This window comes from Anomaloglossus baeobatrachus, chromosome 5 (genome assembly GCF_048569485.1).
Source record: "Anomaloglossus baeobatrachus isolate aAnoBae1 chromosome 5, aAnoBae1.hap1, whole genome shotgun sequence".
Lineage (NCBI taxonomy): Eukaryota > Metazoa > Chordata > Amphibia > Anura > Aromobatidae > Anomaloglossus > Anomaloglossus baeobatrachus.
This window is the reverse complement of record NC_134357.1, coordinates 108,731,744-108,747,188: the sequence shown is the minus strand read 5'-3', so window position 1 is coordinate 108,747,188 and position 15,445 is coordinate 108,731,744. Positions and strand designations below refer to the sequence as shown.

At 52.2% G+C, this 15,445-nt stretch overlaps 1 protein-coding gene across 1 annotated transcript in view; it reads right to left on the bottom strand.

Annotated features, from left to right (window-relative positions):
- The window catches only part of RPP30 (ribonuclease P/MRP subunit p30), a 142,219-nt gene that overhangs the window by 114,451 nt on the left and 12,323 nt on the right, over positions 1-15,445 (bottom strand). The window contains exon 2 of the mRNA XM_075348752.1: positions 7,378-7,460. Coding sequence (XP_075204867.1) covers positions 7,378-7,459 — 82 coding nt within the window. The 5' untranslated portion in view covers position 7,460. The remainder of the gene's footprint in view (positions 1-7,377; positions 7,461-15,445) is intronic.

Here is a 15,445-nt window from a genome sequence, read left to right as displayed (position 1 = left end):
GTGAAACACCAGGAAGGGAGATTTGCAAGATAACGCCGCCAGCTCTGACACTCTCCGAAGAGACGTGACCGCCACCAGAAAAGCCACTTTCTGTGAAAGCCGAGAAAAGGAAATCTCCTTCATAGGCTCGAAAGGTGGCTTCTGGAGAGCAATCAGAACCTTGTTCAGATCCCAGGGTTCCAATGGCCGCCTGTAAGGGGGAATGATATGACAAACCCCTTGCAGGAACGTGCGTACCTTAGGAAGTCGCGCCAGGCGCTTCTGAAAGAATACGGATAGCGCAGAGACTTGTCCTTTAAGGGAGCTAAGCGACAAACCTTTTTCCAACCCAGACTGCAGGAAGGAAAGAAAAATAGGTAATGCAAATGGCCAGGGAGAAACTCCCTGAGCAGAGCACCAAGATAAGAATATCTTCCACGTTCTGTGGTAGATCTTGGCGGAGGATGGTTTCCTAGCCTGTCTCATGGTGGCAACAACATCATGAGATAAACCTGAGGACCCTAGGATCCAGGACTCAATGGCCACACAGTCAGGTTCAGGGCCGCAGAATTCAGATGGAAAAACGGCCCTTGAGACAGCAAGTCTGGACGGCCTGGTAGCGCCCACGGTTGTCCTACCGTGAGATGCCACAGATCCGGGTACCACGACCTCCTTGGCCAGTCTGGAGCGACGAGAATGGCGCAACGGCAGTCGGACCTGATTTTGCGGAGCACTCTGGGCAACAATGCCAGAGGTGGGAACACATAAGGTAGTCGGAACTGCGACCAATCCTGAACTAAGGCGTCTGCCGCCAGAGCTCGGTGATCGTGAGACCGTGCCATGAAAACCGGGACCTTGGTGTTGTGCCGTGACGCCATCAGGTCGACGTCCGGCATCCCCCAGTGGCGACAGATCTCCTGAAACACGTCCGGGTGAAGGGACCATTCCCCTGCGTCCATGCCCTGGCGACTGAGAAAGTCTGCTTCCCAGTTTTCCACGCCTGGGATGTGAACTGCGGATATGGTGGATGCTGTGTTTTCCACCCACGTCAGAATCCGCCAGACTTCTTGAAAGGCTTGTCGACTGCGTGTTCCCCCTTGGTGGTTGATGTACGCCACCGCTGTGGAATTGTCCGACTGAATCCGGATCTGCTTGCCCTCCAGCCACTGTTGGAAGGCTCGCAGAGCAAGATAGACTGCTCTGATTTCCAGAACATTGATCTGAAGGGTGGACTCTCTCTGAGTCCACGTACCCTGAGCCCTGTGGTGAAGAAACACTGCTCCCCACCCTGATAGGCTCGCATCTGTCGTGACCACCGCCCAGGATGGGGGTAGGAACGACTTTCCTTTTGACAATGAGGTGGGAAGAAGCCACCAACGGAGAGAGTCCTTGGTTGCCTGAGAGAGGTAGAGATCCCTGTCGAGGGACGTCGACTTCCCGTCCCATTGGCGGAGAATGTCCCATTGTAGAGGGCGCAGATGAAACTGCGCGAAAGGGACTGCTTCCATTGCTGCCACCATCTTCCCTAGGAAATGCATGAGGCGCCTCAAGGAGTGGGACTGGTTCTGCAGGAGAGATTGCACCCCTGTCTGCAGAGAGCACTGCTTGTCCAGTGGAAGCTTCACTATCGCTGAGAGAGTATGAAACTCCATGCCAAGATATGTTAGTGATTGGGTCGGGGTTAGATTTGACTTTGAAAAGTTGATAATCCACCCGAAACTCTGGAGAGTCTTCAGTGCCACGTTCAGGCTGTGTTGGCATGCCTCTTGAGAGAGTGCCTTTATAAGTAGATCGTCCAAATACGGGATCACGGAGTGACCCTGCGAGTGCAGGACAGCTACTACTGCTGCCATGACCTTGGTGAAGACCCGAGGGGCTGTTGCCAGCCCGAAAGGTAACGCTACGAACTGCAGGTGTTCGCTTTCTATAACGAAGCGTAGAAAACGCTGATGCTCTGGCGCAATCGGCACGTGAAGATAAGCATCCTTGATGTCTATTGATGCTAAGAAATCTCCTTGAGACATTGAGGCTATGACGGAGCGGAGAGATTCCATCCGGAACCTCCTGGTTTTTACATGTTTGTTGAGCAACTTTAGATCCAGGACGGGCCGAAAGGACCCGTCCTTCTTTGGCACCACAAACAGATTGGAGTAAAAACCGTGACCTTGTTCCTGAAGAGGAACGGAAGTCACCACTCCTTCCGCCTTTAGAGCGGTCACCGCCTGCAGCAGAGCATCGGCTCGGTCGGGCGGTGGGGAAGTTCTGAAGAAACGAGTTGGAGGACGAGAGACGAATTCTATCCTGTACCCGTGAGACAGAATGTCCCTCACCCAACGGTCTTTGACCTGTGACAGCCAAATGCCGCCAAAGCGGGAGAGCCTGCCACCGACCGAGGATGCGGAGAGAGGAGGCTGAAAGTCATGAGGAAGCCGTCTTGGTAACGGTTCTTCCTGCTGTCTTTTTTGGGCGTGACTGCGTCCGCCAAAAATCTGAGCCTCTCTGATCCTTTTGAGTCCTCTTGGACGAGGAGAATTGGGACCTGCCTGAGCCTCGAAAGGACCGAAAACCAGACTGACCCCTCCTTTGTTGGGGCTTGTTTTGTCTGTGTTGAGGTAAGGATGAGTCCTTACCCTTGGAGTGTTTAATGATTTCATCCAAACGCTCCCCAAACAATCAGTCACGAGAAAAGGGCAAACTGGTTAAGCACTTCTTGGAAGCAGAATCTGCTTTCCATTCTCTCAACCACAGGGCTCTGCGCAAAACCACGGAGTTGGCTGACGCCACCGCCGTACGGCTCGTAGAGTCCAGGACAGCATTAATCGCGTAAGACGCGAATGCAGACATTTGAGAGGTCAATGGTGCCACCTGCGGGGCAGATGTACGTGTGACCGAGTCGACCTGTATAAGCCCAGCTGAAATAGCTTGGAGTGCCCATACGGCTGCGAAAGCTGGCGCCAACGACGCTCCAATAGCTTCATAGATGGATTTCAGCCAGAGCTCCATCTGCCTGTCAGTGGCATCTTTAAGTGCCGCTCCATCTTCTACTGCAACTAAGGATCTAGCTGCAAGCCTGGAGATTGGAGGGTCCACCTTGGGACACTGGGTCCAACCCTTGACCACGTCAGGGGGAAAAGGATAGCGTGTATCTTTAAGCCGTTTAGAAAACCGCTTCTCAGGATAAGCGTGGTGTTTCTGGATTGCATCTCTAAAGTCAGCGTGGTCCAGAAAAGTGCTTAATTTACGCTTGGGATATCTGAAATGGAATTTCTCCTGCTGTGAAGCTACCTCCTCCTGAGTAGGAGCTGGCGGAGAAATATCTAACATCCTATTGATGGACGCTATAAGATCATTCACTATGGCGTCACCATCCGGTGTATCCAGATTGAGGGCGGACCCAGGATCAGAATCTTGATCAGTTACATCCGCCTCATCACCCATAGATCCGTCCCGCTGGGACCCTGACCAGTGAGACGAAGTTGAGGGCCCCTCATAACGAGCCCGCTTAGGTTGTCTGGGACTGTCGTCCGAGTCAGAATCGTCACCCTGGGGTGCATGTGACACCCCCGGAGCTTGGAAGTGTTCCAGCTGAGGGGGACCAGGGAGCAATGATGCCACAGTGTCCATGGTCTGAGTTACTGGTCTAGACTGCAATGTTTCAAGAATCCTTGACATGGTCATAGACAATCTGTCAGCAAAAGCTGCAAACTCCGTTCCTGTCACCTGGACAGCATTCACAGGTGGTACACCCTGGGTCACGTCCAGCAGAGGCCCCGGCTGTGCAAGTTGCACAGGGACCGAGCACTGCACACAATGGGGTTCAGTGGAACCTGCCGGTAGAGCAGCCCCACATGCGGTACAGTCAGCATATAATGTCTGTGCCTTGGCACCCTTGCGTTTTGCGGACGACATGCTGTTGCCTCCTTGTAATCTAGGAGGGTATATAGCCGAGAATCACCAGCGACCGTACAGTACAAAGTATTTGCAACACAAAATACTCAGTATACAAACGGCACAAGTGGGGGTGAGCCCTTGAGGGCTGCTTACCGCCCGCTGAACAGCGGGTATGAGGCCGTAGAATCCCGTGTCTGGGTCTCCCCGTCTCCCCTCTGCAGCTCAGCGTGCAGGCAGGAATGGCTGCCGGCGTTCTGTGAAGAGGGGCGGACCGTGGGCGTGCCACAAACAAAGAGCGGGAAACTGCGTCCTACTGTGCCTGGTGTGAGGGCTGGAGTATGTAAAAACGACTCCAGCCCTCAGCGCTGATGCTCTGTACAGCGTCCCGCCCTCCTCCTGACTGGCAGGTGCGGAGGCGGGAACGAACGAACTAGGCCGCAAAAGCCGGGGACTGTAGTAATAAGCGCGGCCGTGATATATGCACGGCCAGCGTGGAAGTCCCCGGCGCACCACAAGTCCCAGCCGCGTCGCAGTCCCAGCGGCCGGCGCGACCGTTCTCCCTGAGTCTACCCACTCAGCTAAGCTGAAGTGAGGAAATGGCACAAGCGCAGCAGCGCTGTTGTCCCCGGCGCACTAACACACCCAGCAATGCTGCGGTGTGCGCGCGTATGCACGGGGACACAGAGTACCTTGACGGAGCAGGGCCATGTCCCTGACGATACTCAGCTCCATATCCAGCGGCTTCTCCAGGGGCTGCGGATGGAGCACGGTCTCTGTGCCTGGAGACCGGTAAAATCCCACTTCGCCCAGAGCCCTAATGGGGATGGGGAAGGAATCAGCATGTGGGCTCCAGCCTCCGTACCCGCAATGGGTACCTCAACCTTAACAAGCACCACCGACAAAAAGTGGGGTGAGAAGGGAGCATGCTGGGGACCCTTGAATGGGTCCTCTTTTCTTCCATCCGACATAGTCAGCAGCTGCTGCTGACTAAACAGTGGAGCTATGCGTGCGTGTCTGACCTCCTTCGCACAAAGCAAAAAACTGAAGGACCCGTGCTCCCACGGGGGGGGTGTATAGCCAGAAGGGGAGGGGCCTTACACTTTTAAGTGTAGTACTTTGTGCGGCCTCCGGAGGCAGTAGCTATACACCCAATTGTCTGGGTCTCCCAATTAGGAGCGAAAAAGAAAAAAAAGTTTTTACCACAAAACTGTTGCTTCAACCAGGTTGCTTTTTTTATCACAAGGATATCAGGAAAAAATGCACCATAAAATGTATTTGTCCATTTTCTCCTGAGTATGCAGATACCTCATATGTGGTGGAAATCAAATGTTTGGGCACACGGCAGGACTCGGAAGGCAAGGAGCGCCATTTTAATTTTTGAGTGCAAAATTAGCTGCTCTCATTAGCGGACGCCATGTCGGGTTTGAAGACCCCCTGAGGTGCCTAAACAATGGAGCTCCCCCACAAGTGACCCCATTTTGGAAACTAGAACCCCCCCCCATATATATATGAGAGCGCCTGCCACTAAGACCAGTGCCAAATGTGAGAGCAATGCACGAGTCTCGCATCGCATCATCCGCTCCAGTCTGAAAGCGAGCAACTGCGCTGGATAATGCGATGAGAGAGGGCGGGGCGGCAGATGGAGGGGCGGCAGATGAGATAGGGCGCAGCGGATGGAAGATGGGAAAGGAGAAAGGACGCAGCGGATGGAGGAGCGGCAGAGGATGGGAAAGAGCGCAGCGAATGGAGGAGCGGCAGAGGATGGGAAAGGGCGCAGCGAATGAAGGAGCGGCAGAGGATGGGAAAGGGCGCAGCGGATGGAGGATGAGAAATGGCGCAGTGGATGGAGTAGCGGCGGAGGATGGGGATAGCTACCTTACAGGATGGATCACAGCAGACAGAAGAGGCAGCAGATGAAGGAAGCAACAGATTGAGGAGGGTGAGAGGGGGCAGTAGATGAAGGATGGGAGAGAGCAGGCAGCAGATCGGGGAGGGGGGCAGAGTCTGATGCGAGAGAGCGATGGCACATGAGGGGGGGGAGGCAGCACATGGGGGGGGGGGGGGCAGCTTGCAGCACATGGAGGAGGGGGGGACAGCACATGGCACATGGCATTTTCAATGGCTGGAACATTACAGTGACTGTAATTGGCTGAGCGGCGTTAAATCAGCCAGCCAATCACAGCCTCTGTAGGTTCGGGGAGGAGGCACCACCCCTTCTGAGGTCAGCCAGAGGTCCCCTCCTTCCCGAATCTACTATTTGATTACACCGATCGCACTCACGGGGGCTCCGGGGCCGCGATTTCGCCATGACGTACTGGGTACGTCATGGGTCGTTTAGCACCATGTCACCATGACGTACCCAGTACGTCAAGGGTCGTTAAGGGGTTAATATAATAAGCCAATGTAAAACCAGTGCAAAAGTGATACTAGGAAGGATCAGTAGTGTATAGACTGGAGATTTGCTGTTGCTAACTGTAGCAATACAACAAGTAGGCCATCTGATGTTAATGGATCTTGTCAAGCCTTAATTTATAGTCTCTTAAAAGGAACCTGTCACCAGATTTGGCGACTATAAGCTTCAGCCACCACCACTGAGCCCTTATATGCAGCATTTCAGAACACTGTATATAAGAGCACAGGCTCCAGTGTATAACGTAAAACACACTTAACATACTCAACAAAAGGGAAGGTCCGGTCTGATGGGTGTCGCTGCTCTCCAGTTCGATGCCTCCTCTCTGCTGCGATCTCTGTCCTCCTTCTACGCAGTCCAGTGTGCATGACGCGTCCTACATCATCCACACAAGCCAGCATTGAGGTCCTGCAAAGGCGCACTGAGGGCAGATCAAAGTACTGTTATGTGCAGGCGTGAAGAAAGCTCAAAGACCCGCGCATGCACTCTACAATACTTTGTTCTGTCCTGAGCGGGTCAGATCAAAGTGCGCCTGCGCAGGACCTCAATGCTGGCCTGTGTGTATGACATAGGACGCATCATACACATGGGCCTCAGAAGGAAGAGGATGGAGATCACCACAGGGAGGAGGCGCTGGACCTGACCACCCCTTAGATGAGTACTATAAAAGTGGTTTATTACATTATACAGAGGGGCCTGGGCTCTTATATACAGTATTCTATACTTCTGTAAGGTCTCCAGTATCGTGGTCCCAGTTACCCACTGAATTCTGGCAGAGAATAAGTGGAGAGGAGCCCATGCACTCCTATGGGAGTTAGCTGATCATATGTGCTTGGCTATTCCTGTGACTCCATCCATGTGTGTAATCAGCAGGTAGTTCATTCTGCACATAATCAGGTGGGAATGGCGCAGAGGGAACAGTCTTCAAGAGATGAAAGTCCCAATCATCCGACCTGAATCTATCACACATTAAAGCCATTACCTGTGGAGATGTCCTAAATAGCTAAGATAGAAATGCCCCATTAGGAACCAGTTCTCAGATAATAGACACATTAAATGGTCCTGTGTAATTGCTCCTTTCTCCACATTGTACTTACGATGTGCCGCCATTTCTATAATGCTTTGCAACTTCTTTACATCCGTGCAGTTTGTAACATTCAGGTCTACAAACACCGCCATTCTGAAAAAAGAAAGAGGGCTTATTAAATTATGGCAGAATGTAATATGGGTGGGTATGGTATAGAAAAGGGATCAAACAAGCCTCATTGAGAGCTAATAAAGAAGGGAATTTTGTTTACTTACCGTAAATTCCTTTTCTTCTAGCTCTAATTGGGAGACCCAGACAATTGGGTGTATAGCTACTGCCTCCGGAGGCCACACAAAGTATTACACTTAAAAGTGTAAGGCCCCTCCCCTTCTGCCTATACACCCCCCGTGGGATCACGGGCTCCTCAGTTTTAGTGCAAAAGCAAGAAGGAGGAAAGCCAATAAACTGGTTTAAAGCAAATTCAATCCGAAGGAATATCGGAGAACTGAAACCATTCAACATGAACAACATGTATATACAAAAAAACAGGGGCGGGTGCTGGGTCTCCCAATTAGAGCTAGAAGAAAAGGAATTTACGGTAAGTAAACAAAATTCCCTTCTTCTTTGTCGCTCTATTGGGAGACCCAGACAATTGGGATGTCCAAAAGCAATCCCTGCGTGGGTAAATAATACCTCGTAGTAGAGCCGTAAAACGGCCCCTTCCTACAAGTGGGCAACTGCCGCCTGAAGGACTCGTCTGCCTATGCTGGCATCCGCCGAAGCATAGGCATGCACCTGATAGTGTTTCGTGAAAGTGTGGAGGCTGGACCAGGTAGCCGCCTGACACACCTGCTGAGCCGTAGCCTGGTGCCTCAAGCCCAGGACGCACCCACAGCTCTGGTAGAATGGGCCTTCAGCCCTGAGGGAACCGTAAGCCCCGCAGAACGATAAGCTCGAGAATTGGTTCCTTGATCCACCGAGCCGGGCTTGATTTGGAAGCCTGTGACCCTTTACGCTGGCTAGCGACAAGGACAAGAATGCATCCGAGCGGCGCAGGGGCGCCGTACGAGAAATGTAGAGTCTGAGTGCTCTCACCAGATCTAATCAAGTGCAAATCCTTTTCACATTGGTGAACTGGATGAGGACAAACAGAGGGTACGGGGATACCCTGATTGAGATGAAAGGGGGGAAACCACCTTATAGATAAATTCCGGAACCGGACGCAGAACCCCTTGACCTGGTGGGACACCGGGAAGGGGGCCTTGCACGACAATGCTGCCCCAGACAGACACTCTCCGAAGTGAAGTGACTGTCACAAGGAAAAACACTTTCTGCGAAAGGCGTGAGAGGGAAAAAACTCTCATAGGCTCGAATGGTGGTTTCTGAAGAACCATCAGCACTCTGTTCAAATCACAGGGTTCTAACAGTCGTTTGTAAGGAGGGACTAATCGGCAAACCCCCTGCAGGAACGTGCGTACCTGAGGAAGTGTTGCTAGGCGCTTCTGAAAAAATACAGAGAGCGCTGAGATTTGTCCCTTAAGGGAGCCGAGCGACAAACCTTTTTCCAAACCGGATTGCAGGAAGGAAAGAAAGTAGGCAAGGCAAATGGCCAGGGAGAAACTCCCTGAGCAGAGCACCAAGATAAGAATATCTTCCACGTTCTGTGGTAGATCTTGGCGGACGTTGGCTTCCTAGCCTGTCTCATAGTGGTAATGACCTCTTGAGATAACCATGCAGATGCTAGGATCCAGGACTCAATGGCCACACCGTCAGGTTGAGGGCCGCAGAATTCAGATGGAAAAACGGCCCTTGAGACAGCAAGTCTGGTCGGTCTGGTAGAGCCCACGGTTGGCCTACCGCGAGATGCCACAGATCCGGGTACCACGACCTCGTTGGCCCGTCTGGAGCGACGAGGATGGCGCGGCGGCAGTCGGACCTGATCTTGCATAACACTCTGGGCAACAGTGCCAGAGGAGGAAACACATAAGGGAGTTGAAACTGCGACCAATCCTGAACTAAGGCGTCTACCGCCAGAGCTCTGTGATCTTGAGACCGTGCCATGAATGTTGGGACCTTGTTGTTGTGCCGGGACGCCATTAGGTCGACGTCCGGCATCTCCCAGCGGCAACAGATCTCCTGAAACACGTCCGGGTGAAGAGACCATTCCCCTGCGTCCATGCCCTGGCGACTGAGAAAATCTGCTTCCCAGTTTTCTACGCCCGGGATGTGAACTGCGGATATGGTGGAAATTCGGATCTGCTTGCCTTCCAGCCACTGCTGGAAGGCTTGTAGGGCAAGATACACTGCCCTGATTTCCAGAACATTGATCTGAAGGGTGGACTCCTGCTGAGTCCACGTACCTTGAGCCCTGTGGTGGAGAAAAACTGCTCCCCACCCTGACAGACTCGCGTCCGTTGTGACCACCGCCCAGGATGGGGGTAGGAAAGATTTTCCTTTTGACAATGAGGTGGGACGAAGCCACTACTGAAGAGAATCCTTGGCCGCCTGAGAAAGGGAGACGTTCCTGTGTAGGGACGTCGACTTCCCGTCCCATTGGCGGAGAATGTCCCATTGTAGTGGACGCAGATGAAACTGCGCGAAAGGGACTGCCTCCATTGCTGCTACCATCTTCCCTAGGAAGTGCATGAGGCGTCTCAAGTGGTGCGACTGGCCCTGAAGGAGAGATTGCACCCCTGTCTGTAGTGAACGCTGTTTGTTCAGCGGAAGCATCACTATCGCTGAGAGAGTATGAAACTCCATGCCAAGATATGTTAGCGATTGGGTCGGGGTCAGATTTGACTTTGAAAAGTTGATGATCCACCCAAAACTCTGGAGAGTCTCCAGCGCAACGTTCAGGCTGTGTTGGCATGCCTCTTGAGAGGGTGCCTTGACAAGTAGATCGTCCAAGTAAGGGATCACAGAGTGACCCTGAGAGTGCAGGACTGCTACTACTGCTGCCATGACCTTGGTGAAGACCCGTGGGGCTGTCGCCAGACCGAAAGGCAGGGCTACGAACTGAAGGTGTTCGTCTCCTATAACGAAGCGTAGAAAAACGCTGGTGCTCTGGAGCAATCGGCACGTGGAGATAAGCATCCATGATGTTTATTGATGCTAGGAAATCTCCTTGAGACATTGAGGCGATGACGGAGCGGAGGGATTCCATCCGGAACCGCCTGGTTTTCACATGCTTTTTGAGCAGTTTTAGGTCCAGAACAGGACGGAAAGACCCGTCCTTTTTTGGCACCACAACAAATTGGAGTAAAAACCGTGACCTTGCTCCTGAAGAGGAACAGGGATCACCACTCCTTCTGCCTTTAGAGAGCACCCGCCTGCAGAAGGGCACCGGCTCGGTCGGGAGGTGGAGAAGTTCTGAAGAATCGAGTCGGAGGACGAGAACTGAACTCTATCCTGTACCCGTGAGACAGAATGTCTCTCACCCAACGGTCTTTGACCTGTGGCAGCCAAATGTCGCCAAAGCGGGAGAGCCTGCCACCGACCGAGGATGCGGACAGAGGAGGCCGAAAGTCATGAGGAAGCCGCCTTGGTAGCGGTTCCTCCGGCTGCCTTCTTTGGGCGTGACTGAGCCCGCCAAGAATCTGAGCTCCTCCGATCCTTTTGAGTCCTTTTGGACGAGGAGAATTGGGACCTGCCCGAGCCTTAAAAGGACCGAAACCTCGACTGTCCCCTCCTGTGTTGGGGTTTGTTAGGTTTGGGCTGGGGTAAGGAAGAATCCTTACCCTTGGACTGTTTAATGATTTCATCCAATCTCTCACCAAACAGTCTATCATCAGAAAATGGCAAACTGGTTAAGCACTTATTTGGAAGCAGAATCTGCCTTCCATTCCCTTAACCACAAGGCTCTGCGTAAAACCACGGAGTTGGCGGACGCCACTGTCGTACGGCTCGTAGAGTCCAGGACAGCATTAATAGCGTAAGACGCAAATGCAGACATTTGAGAGGTTAAGGACGCTACTTGCGGAACAGATGTACGTGTGACAGTGTCAATCTGCGCAAGACCAGCTGAAATAGCTTGGAGTGCCCATACAGCTGCGAATGCTGGAGCAAACGACGCACCGATAGCTTCATAGATGGATTTCAACCAGAGCGCCATCTGTCTGTCAGTGGCATCTTTAAAAGAAAGCCCCATCGTCCACTGCAACTATGGATCTAGTCGCAAGCCTGGAGATTGGAGGATCCACCTTTGGACACTGGGTCCAGCACTTGACCACGTCAGGGGGAAAGGGATAACGTGTATCCTTAAGACGTTTGGAGAAACGCTTATCTGGATAAGCGTGGTGTTTGTGAACTGCTTCTCTGAAGTCAGAGTGGTCCAGAAAAGTACTCAATTTACGCTTGGGATACCTGAAATGGAATTTCTCCTGCTGTGAAGCTGACTCCTCCACTGGAGGAGCTGAGGGAGAAATATCCAACATTCCATTGATGGACGCTAGAAGATCATTCACTATGGCGTCACCATCAGGGGTATCCAGATTGAGAGCGGTCTCAGGATCAGAATCCTGATCAGCTACCTCTGCCTCATCATACAGAGAGTCCTCCTCCTGGGACCCTGACCAGTGTGATGAAGTCGAGGGTCGCTCCCAGCGAGCTCGCTTAGGCTGTCTGGGACTGTCGTCCGTGTCAGAGCCTTCACCCTGGGATGCATGGGACCCCCCCGGAGCACGGATTTGTTCCAAATGAGGGGGGCCAGGGAGCATTGAATCAACAGTGCCCATGGTCTGAGTTACCGGTCTGGACTGCAAAGTCTCTAGGATTTTAGTCATAGTCAGAGACAATCTATCAGCAAAAACTGCAAACTCCGTCCCTGTCACCTGGACAGTGTTCACAGGTGGTTCTCCTTGGGCCACCTCTAGCAGAGACCCCGGCTGAGCAAGTGCTACAGGGGAGCATTGCACACAATGGGGGTCAGTGGAACCTGCCGGTAGAACAGCCTCACATGCGGTACAAGCAGCATAGAAAGCCTGTGCCTTGGCACCCTTGCTATTTTGCGGACGACATGCTGTTGTCTAGCCATCTAGGAGGGTATATAGCCAAGAATAGCGACCGTACAGTGCAATGTATAACATACGAGCATAAAGTACAAATGAACACTTCGGCACTAGTGGGGTCAGCACCTCAGGTGCTGCTTACCGCCCGCTCAAAAGCGGGTGTGTGGTCGCCCGAATCCTGTGTCTGGGTCTCCAAGAGCTTGTCTCCCTTCTCCAGCTCAGACTGCCAACAGGAATGGCTGCCGGCGTCCTGTGGAGAGGGGCGGGCCGTGGGCATGCCCCAGACAAAGTGCGGGAAACTGGCGTCTCACTGTGCCCAGTGAGGGGGCTGGAGTATGCTAAGCAGACTCCAGCCCTCGGCGCTGACGTTCTGAACAGCGTCCCGCCCTTCCCCTGACTGGCAGGCCTGGGGGCGGGAACGAAACGAAACTAGGCCGCAAAAGCCGGGGACTCGATTTTTAAGCGCGGACGTCGTAAAAGCACGGCCAGCGCGGAAGTCCCCGGCGCACCAGAAGTCCCAGCCGCGCCACAGTGTAAAAACAGCCAGCAGCGGCCGGCGCGGCAGTTCCTAATACATAAACTCACTCAGCTAAGCTGCAGTGAGTAATAGCACAAGCGCTCCGCGCTGTTGTCCCCGGCGCACTAACACACCCAGCATGCTGGTGTGTGTGTGCGCGATTTGTACGGGGACACAGAGTACCTTAATGTAGCAGGGCCCTGTCCCTGACGATACTCAGCTCCATATCCAGCAGGTTCTCCGGGTCTGTGGATGGAGCACGGTCTCAGTGCCTGGAGACCGGTAAGATCCCACTTCACCCAGAGCCCTGAGGGGGATGGGGAAGGAAAGCAGCATGTGGGCTCCAGCCTCCGTACCCGCAATGGATACCTCAACCTTAACAAACACCGCCGACAAGAGTGGGGTGAGAAGGGAGCATGCTGGGGGCCCTATATGGGCCCACTTTTCTTCCATCCGACATAGTCAGCAGCTGCTGCTGACTAAAACAGTGGAGCTATGCGTGGATGTCTGACCTCCTTCGCACAAAGCATGAAAACTGAGGAGCCCGTGATCCCACGGGGGGTGTATAGGCAGAAGGGGAGGGGCCTTACACTTTTAAGTGTAATACTTTGTGTGGCCTCCGGAGGCAGTAGCTATACACCCAATTGTCTGGGTCTCCCAATAGAGCGACAAAGAAAACACCTGACCACATAAAAATATTCCTACAGGTCGGACTTGTGACACATCAGGCTTTGTACAGTGTGTAATACACAGGTCCGCCCGATAACGTGCTTCATGACATTTTCACAATGGAAAATATTGCAGACGTTTTGGACTGCCCTCACTCGCTCAGTAACCTGTGGGCACAAACTGACACAAACCCCTCAAACGCAGACAAAGGTTCTGTGCGCACTAGAAAAAGGATTTTTCTCAAGAAATTTCTTAAGAGTGAAGGATTAGCGCACCTGCCTTAAAAAAACACACCTAAAAACGCATACGTTTTTACCGCGTTTTGGGTGCTTTTTTTGCAGGTTGGTCCCTGCATTTTTAATGCTTTAACAGCAATAAATAATATAGATAATCAATAGGTAGATAGATGGATAGATAAATAGATAATGGATAGATAAATAGATAGATGGATAATCAATAGATAGAGTCCCTGTGAGCACATACTGCAGTTCTCGCGAGCGGTAATGTATCCATATCACCGACAGTGAGAAATGACCTGTAGTTACCCCTGCAGCATAACTCACTGAACGAGGCTGCATCGAGTACTGTATCAGACGCGGCTGAATCAGTCTGCAAGCGTCGTGGGACCTGTGTGGATTACGCCGGAGCTGTGTGTTTGGATGGGGGGGTGGTTTAATAAAGTGGTGAAAGAGGGTACTTTTTTGTTATTTTACTTAAAATAAAGGATTTTTCGGTGTGTGTGTCATTCACTTTACTTACAGGTTAATCATGGAAGCTGTCTCATAGACGCTGCCATGATTAAGCTAGCACTTAATGGCAGCTATGCGCTGCCATTAACTCGTTATTACACCGATTGTCACCGCATCACGGCAATCGGGAAGAGCCGGTAATACGCCGGGACTGTCGCATAATGGATGCAACATTCTTGAGGCAGCGGCAGGCTGATATTCTTGGCTGCGGGAGGAGGGCATTAACACTGGCCCTTGCACTCCCCAGCCTGAGAATACCGGGCCGCCGCTGTGTGCTTACCTCGGCTGAACAGTAGGGCAAAACGCAGGGCAGTGATGAACTTTATTGTCCTGAAAAACGCGAAGTAACGCAGAAAAACGCAATGACACGCACATAATTTGCTACCTGCGGTATTCCCTGATTACATTACAGTCAATGGAGTGAATAACGCAGTTAGCTGCAGAAAAGAAGAGACAAGCTCATTCTTTTTCTCAAGAAAACCTACAGGTTTTGCTGGAGAATGTCTGCAGAAAGGTTTCCATTTTCTCAAGACATTTCTGCAGCAAAAACACACAAAACGCAGTGTGCGCACAGGGCCTAAATCCTTAATACATTTCAAGGGGAGGCTGAAAGTCCGTCAGTACCTGCCCAGTAAGAGGACCAGGTGCCAAATTAAACAGTACAAGATTACCTCAGGGTACACCCGCAGGTTTAGGAAAAGAAGGACACCTGGATTCAACCCCCTGAATGTCCCCGTCCTGTGGGTGACTGAGAAAATAGTTTGGGCTTTGGTGCACCCACTGTTGGATAACGGTTATGAGCTGTATGTAGATAACGTTTACACCAGCATCCCATTGTTCAGATCCCTCTCGGACAACAGCTAAGGCAGCTTTCACACATCAGTTTTTTGCCATCAGGCACAATCCGGCAAAACCATGAAAAAACGGATTTGGTGTCTGTTGCCACCGGATCCGTTTTTCCCCCCATAGACTTTCATTAACGCCAGATTGTGCCAGATGGCCTTGCGTTTCATCCGGTTTTTGCTGGATCCGGCAAAATTTACTTGTCCGGCGGCCGGATGAAACGTTTTTGTGTCCGGCACAAAAAAAAAAAAGGATCACACAGGATCCGGCATCCACACTCGCCGGCACTGAGCTACTGCGCAGGTGCATGCTTATGATTAAGGACTTCTCTACATTCCAACTGTCCGAAACGCG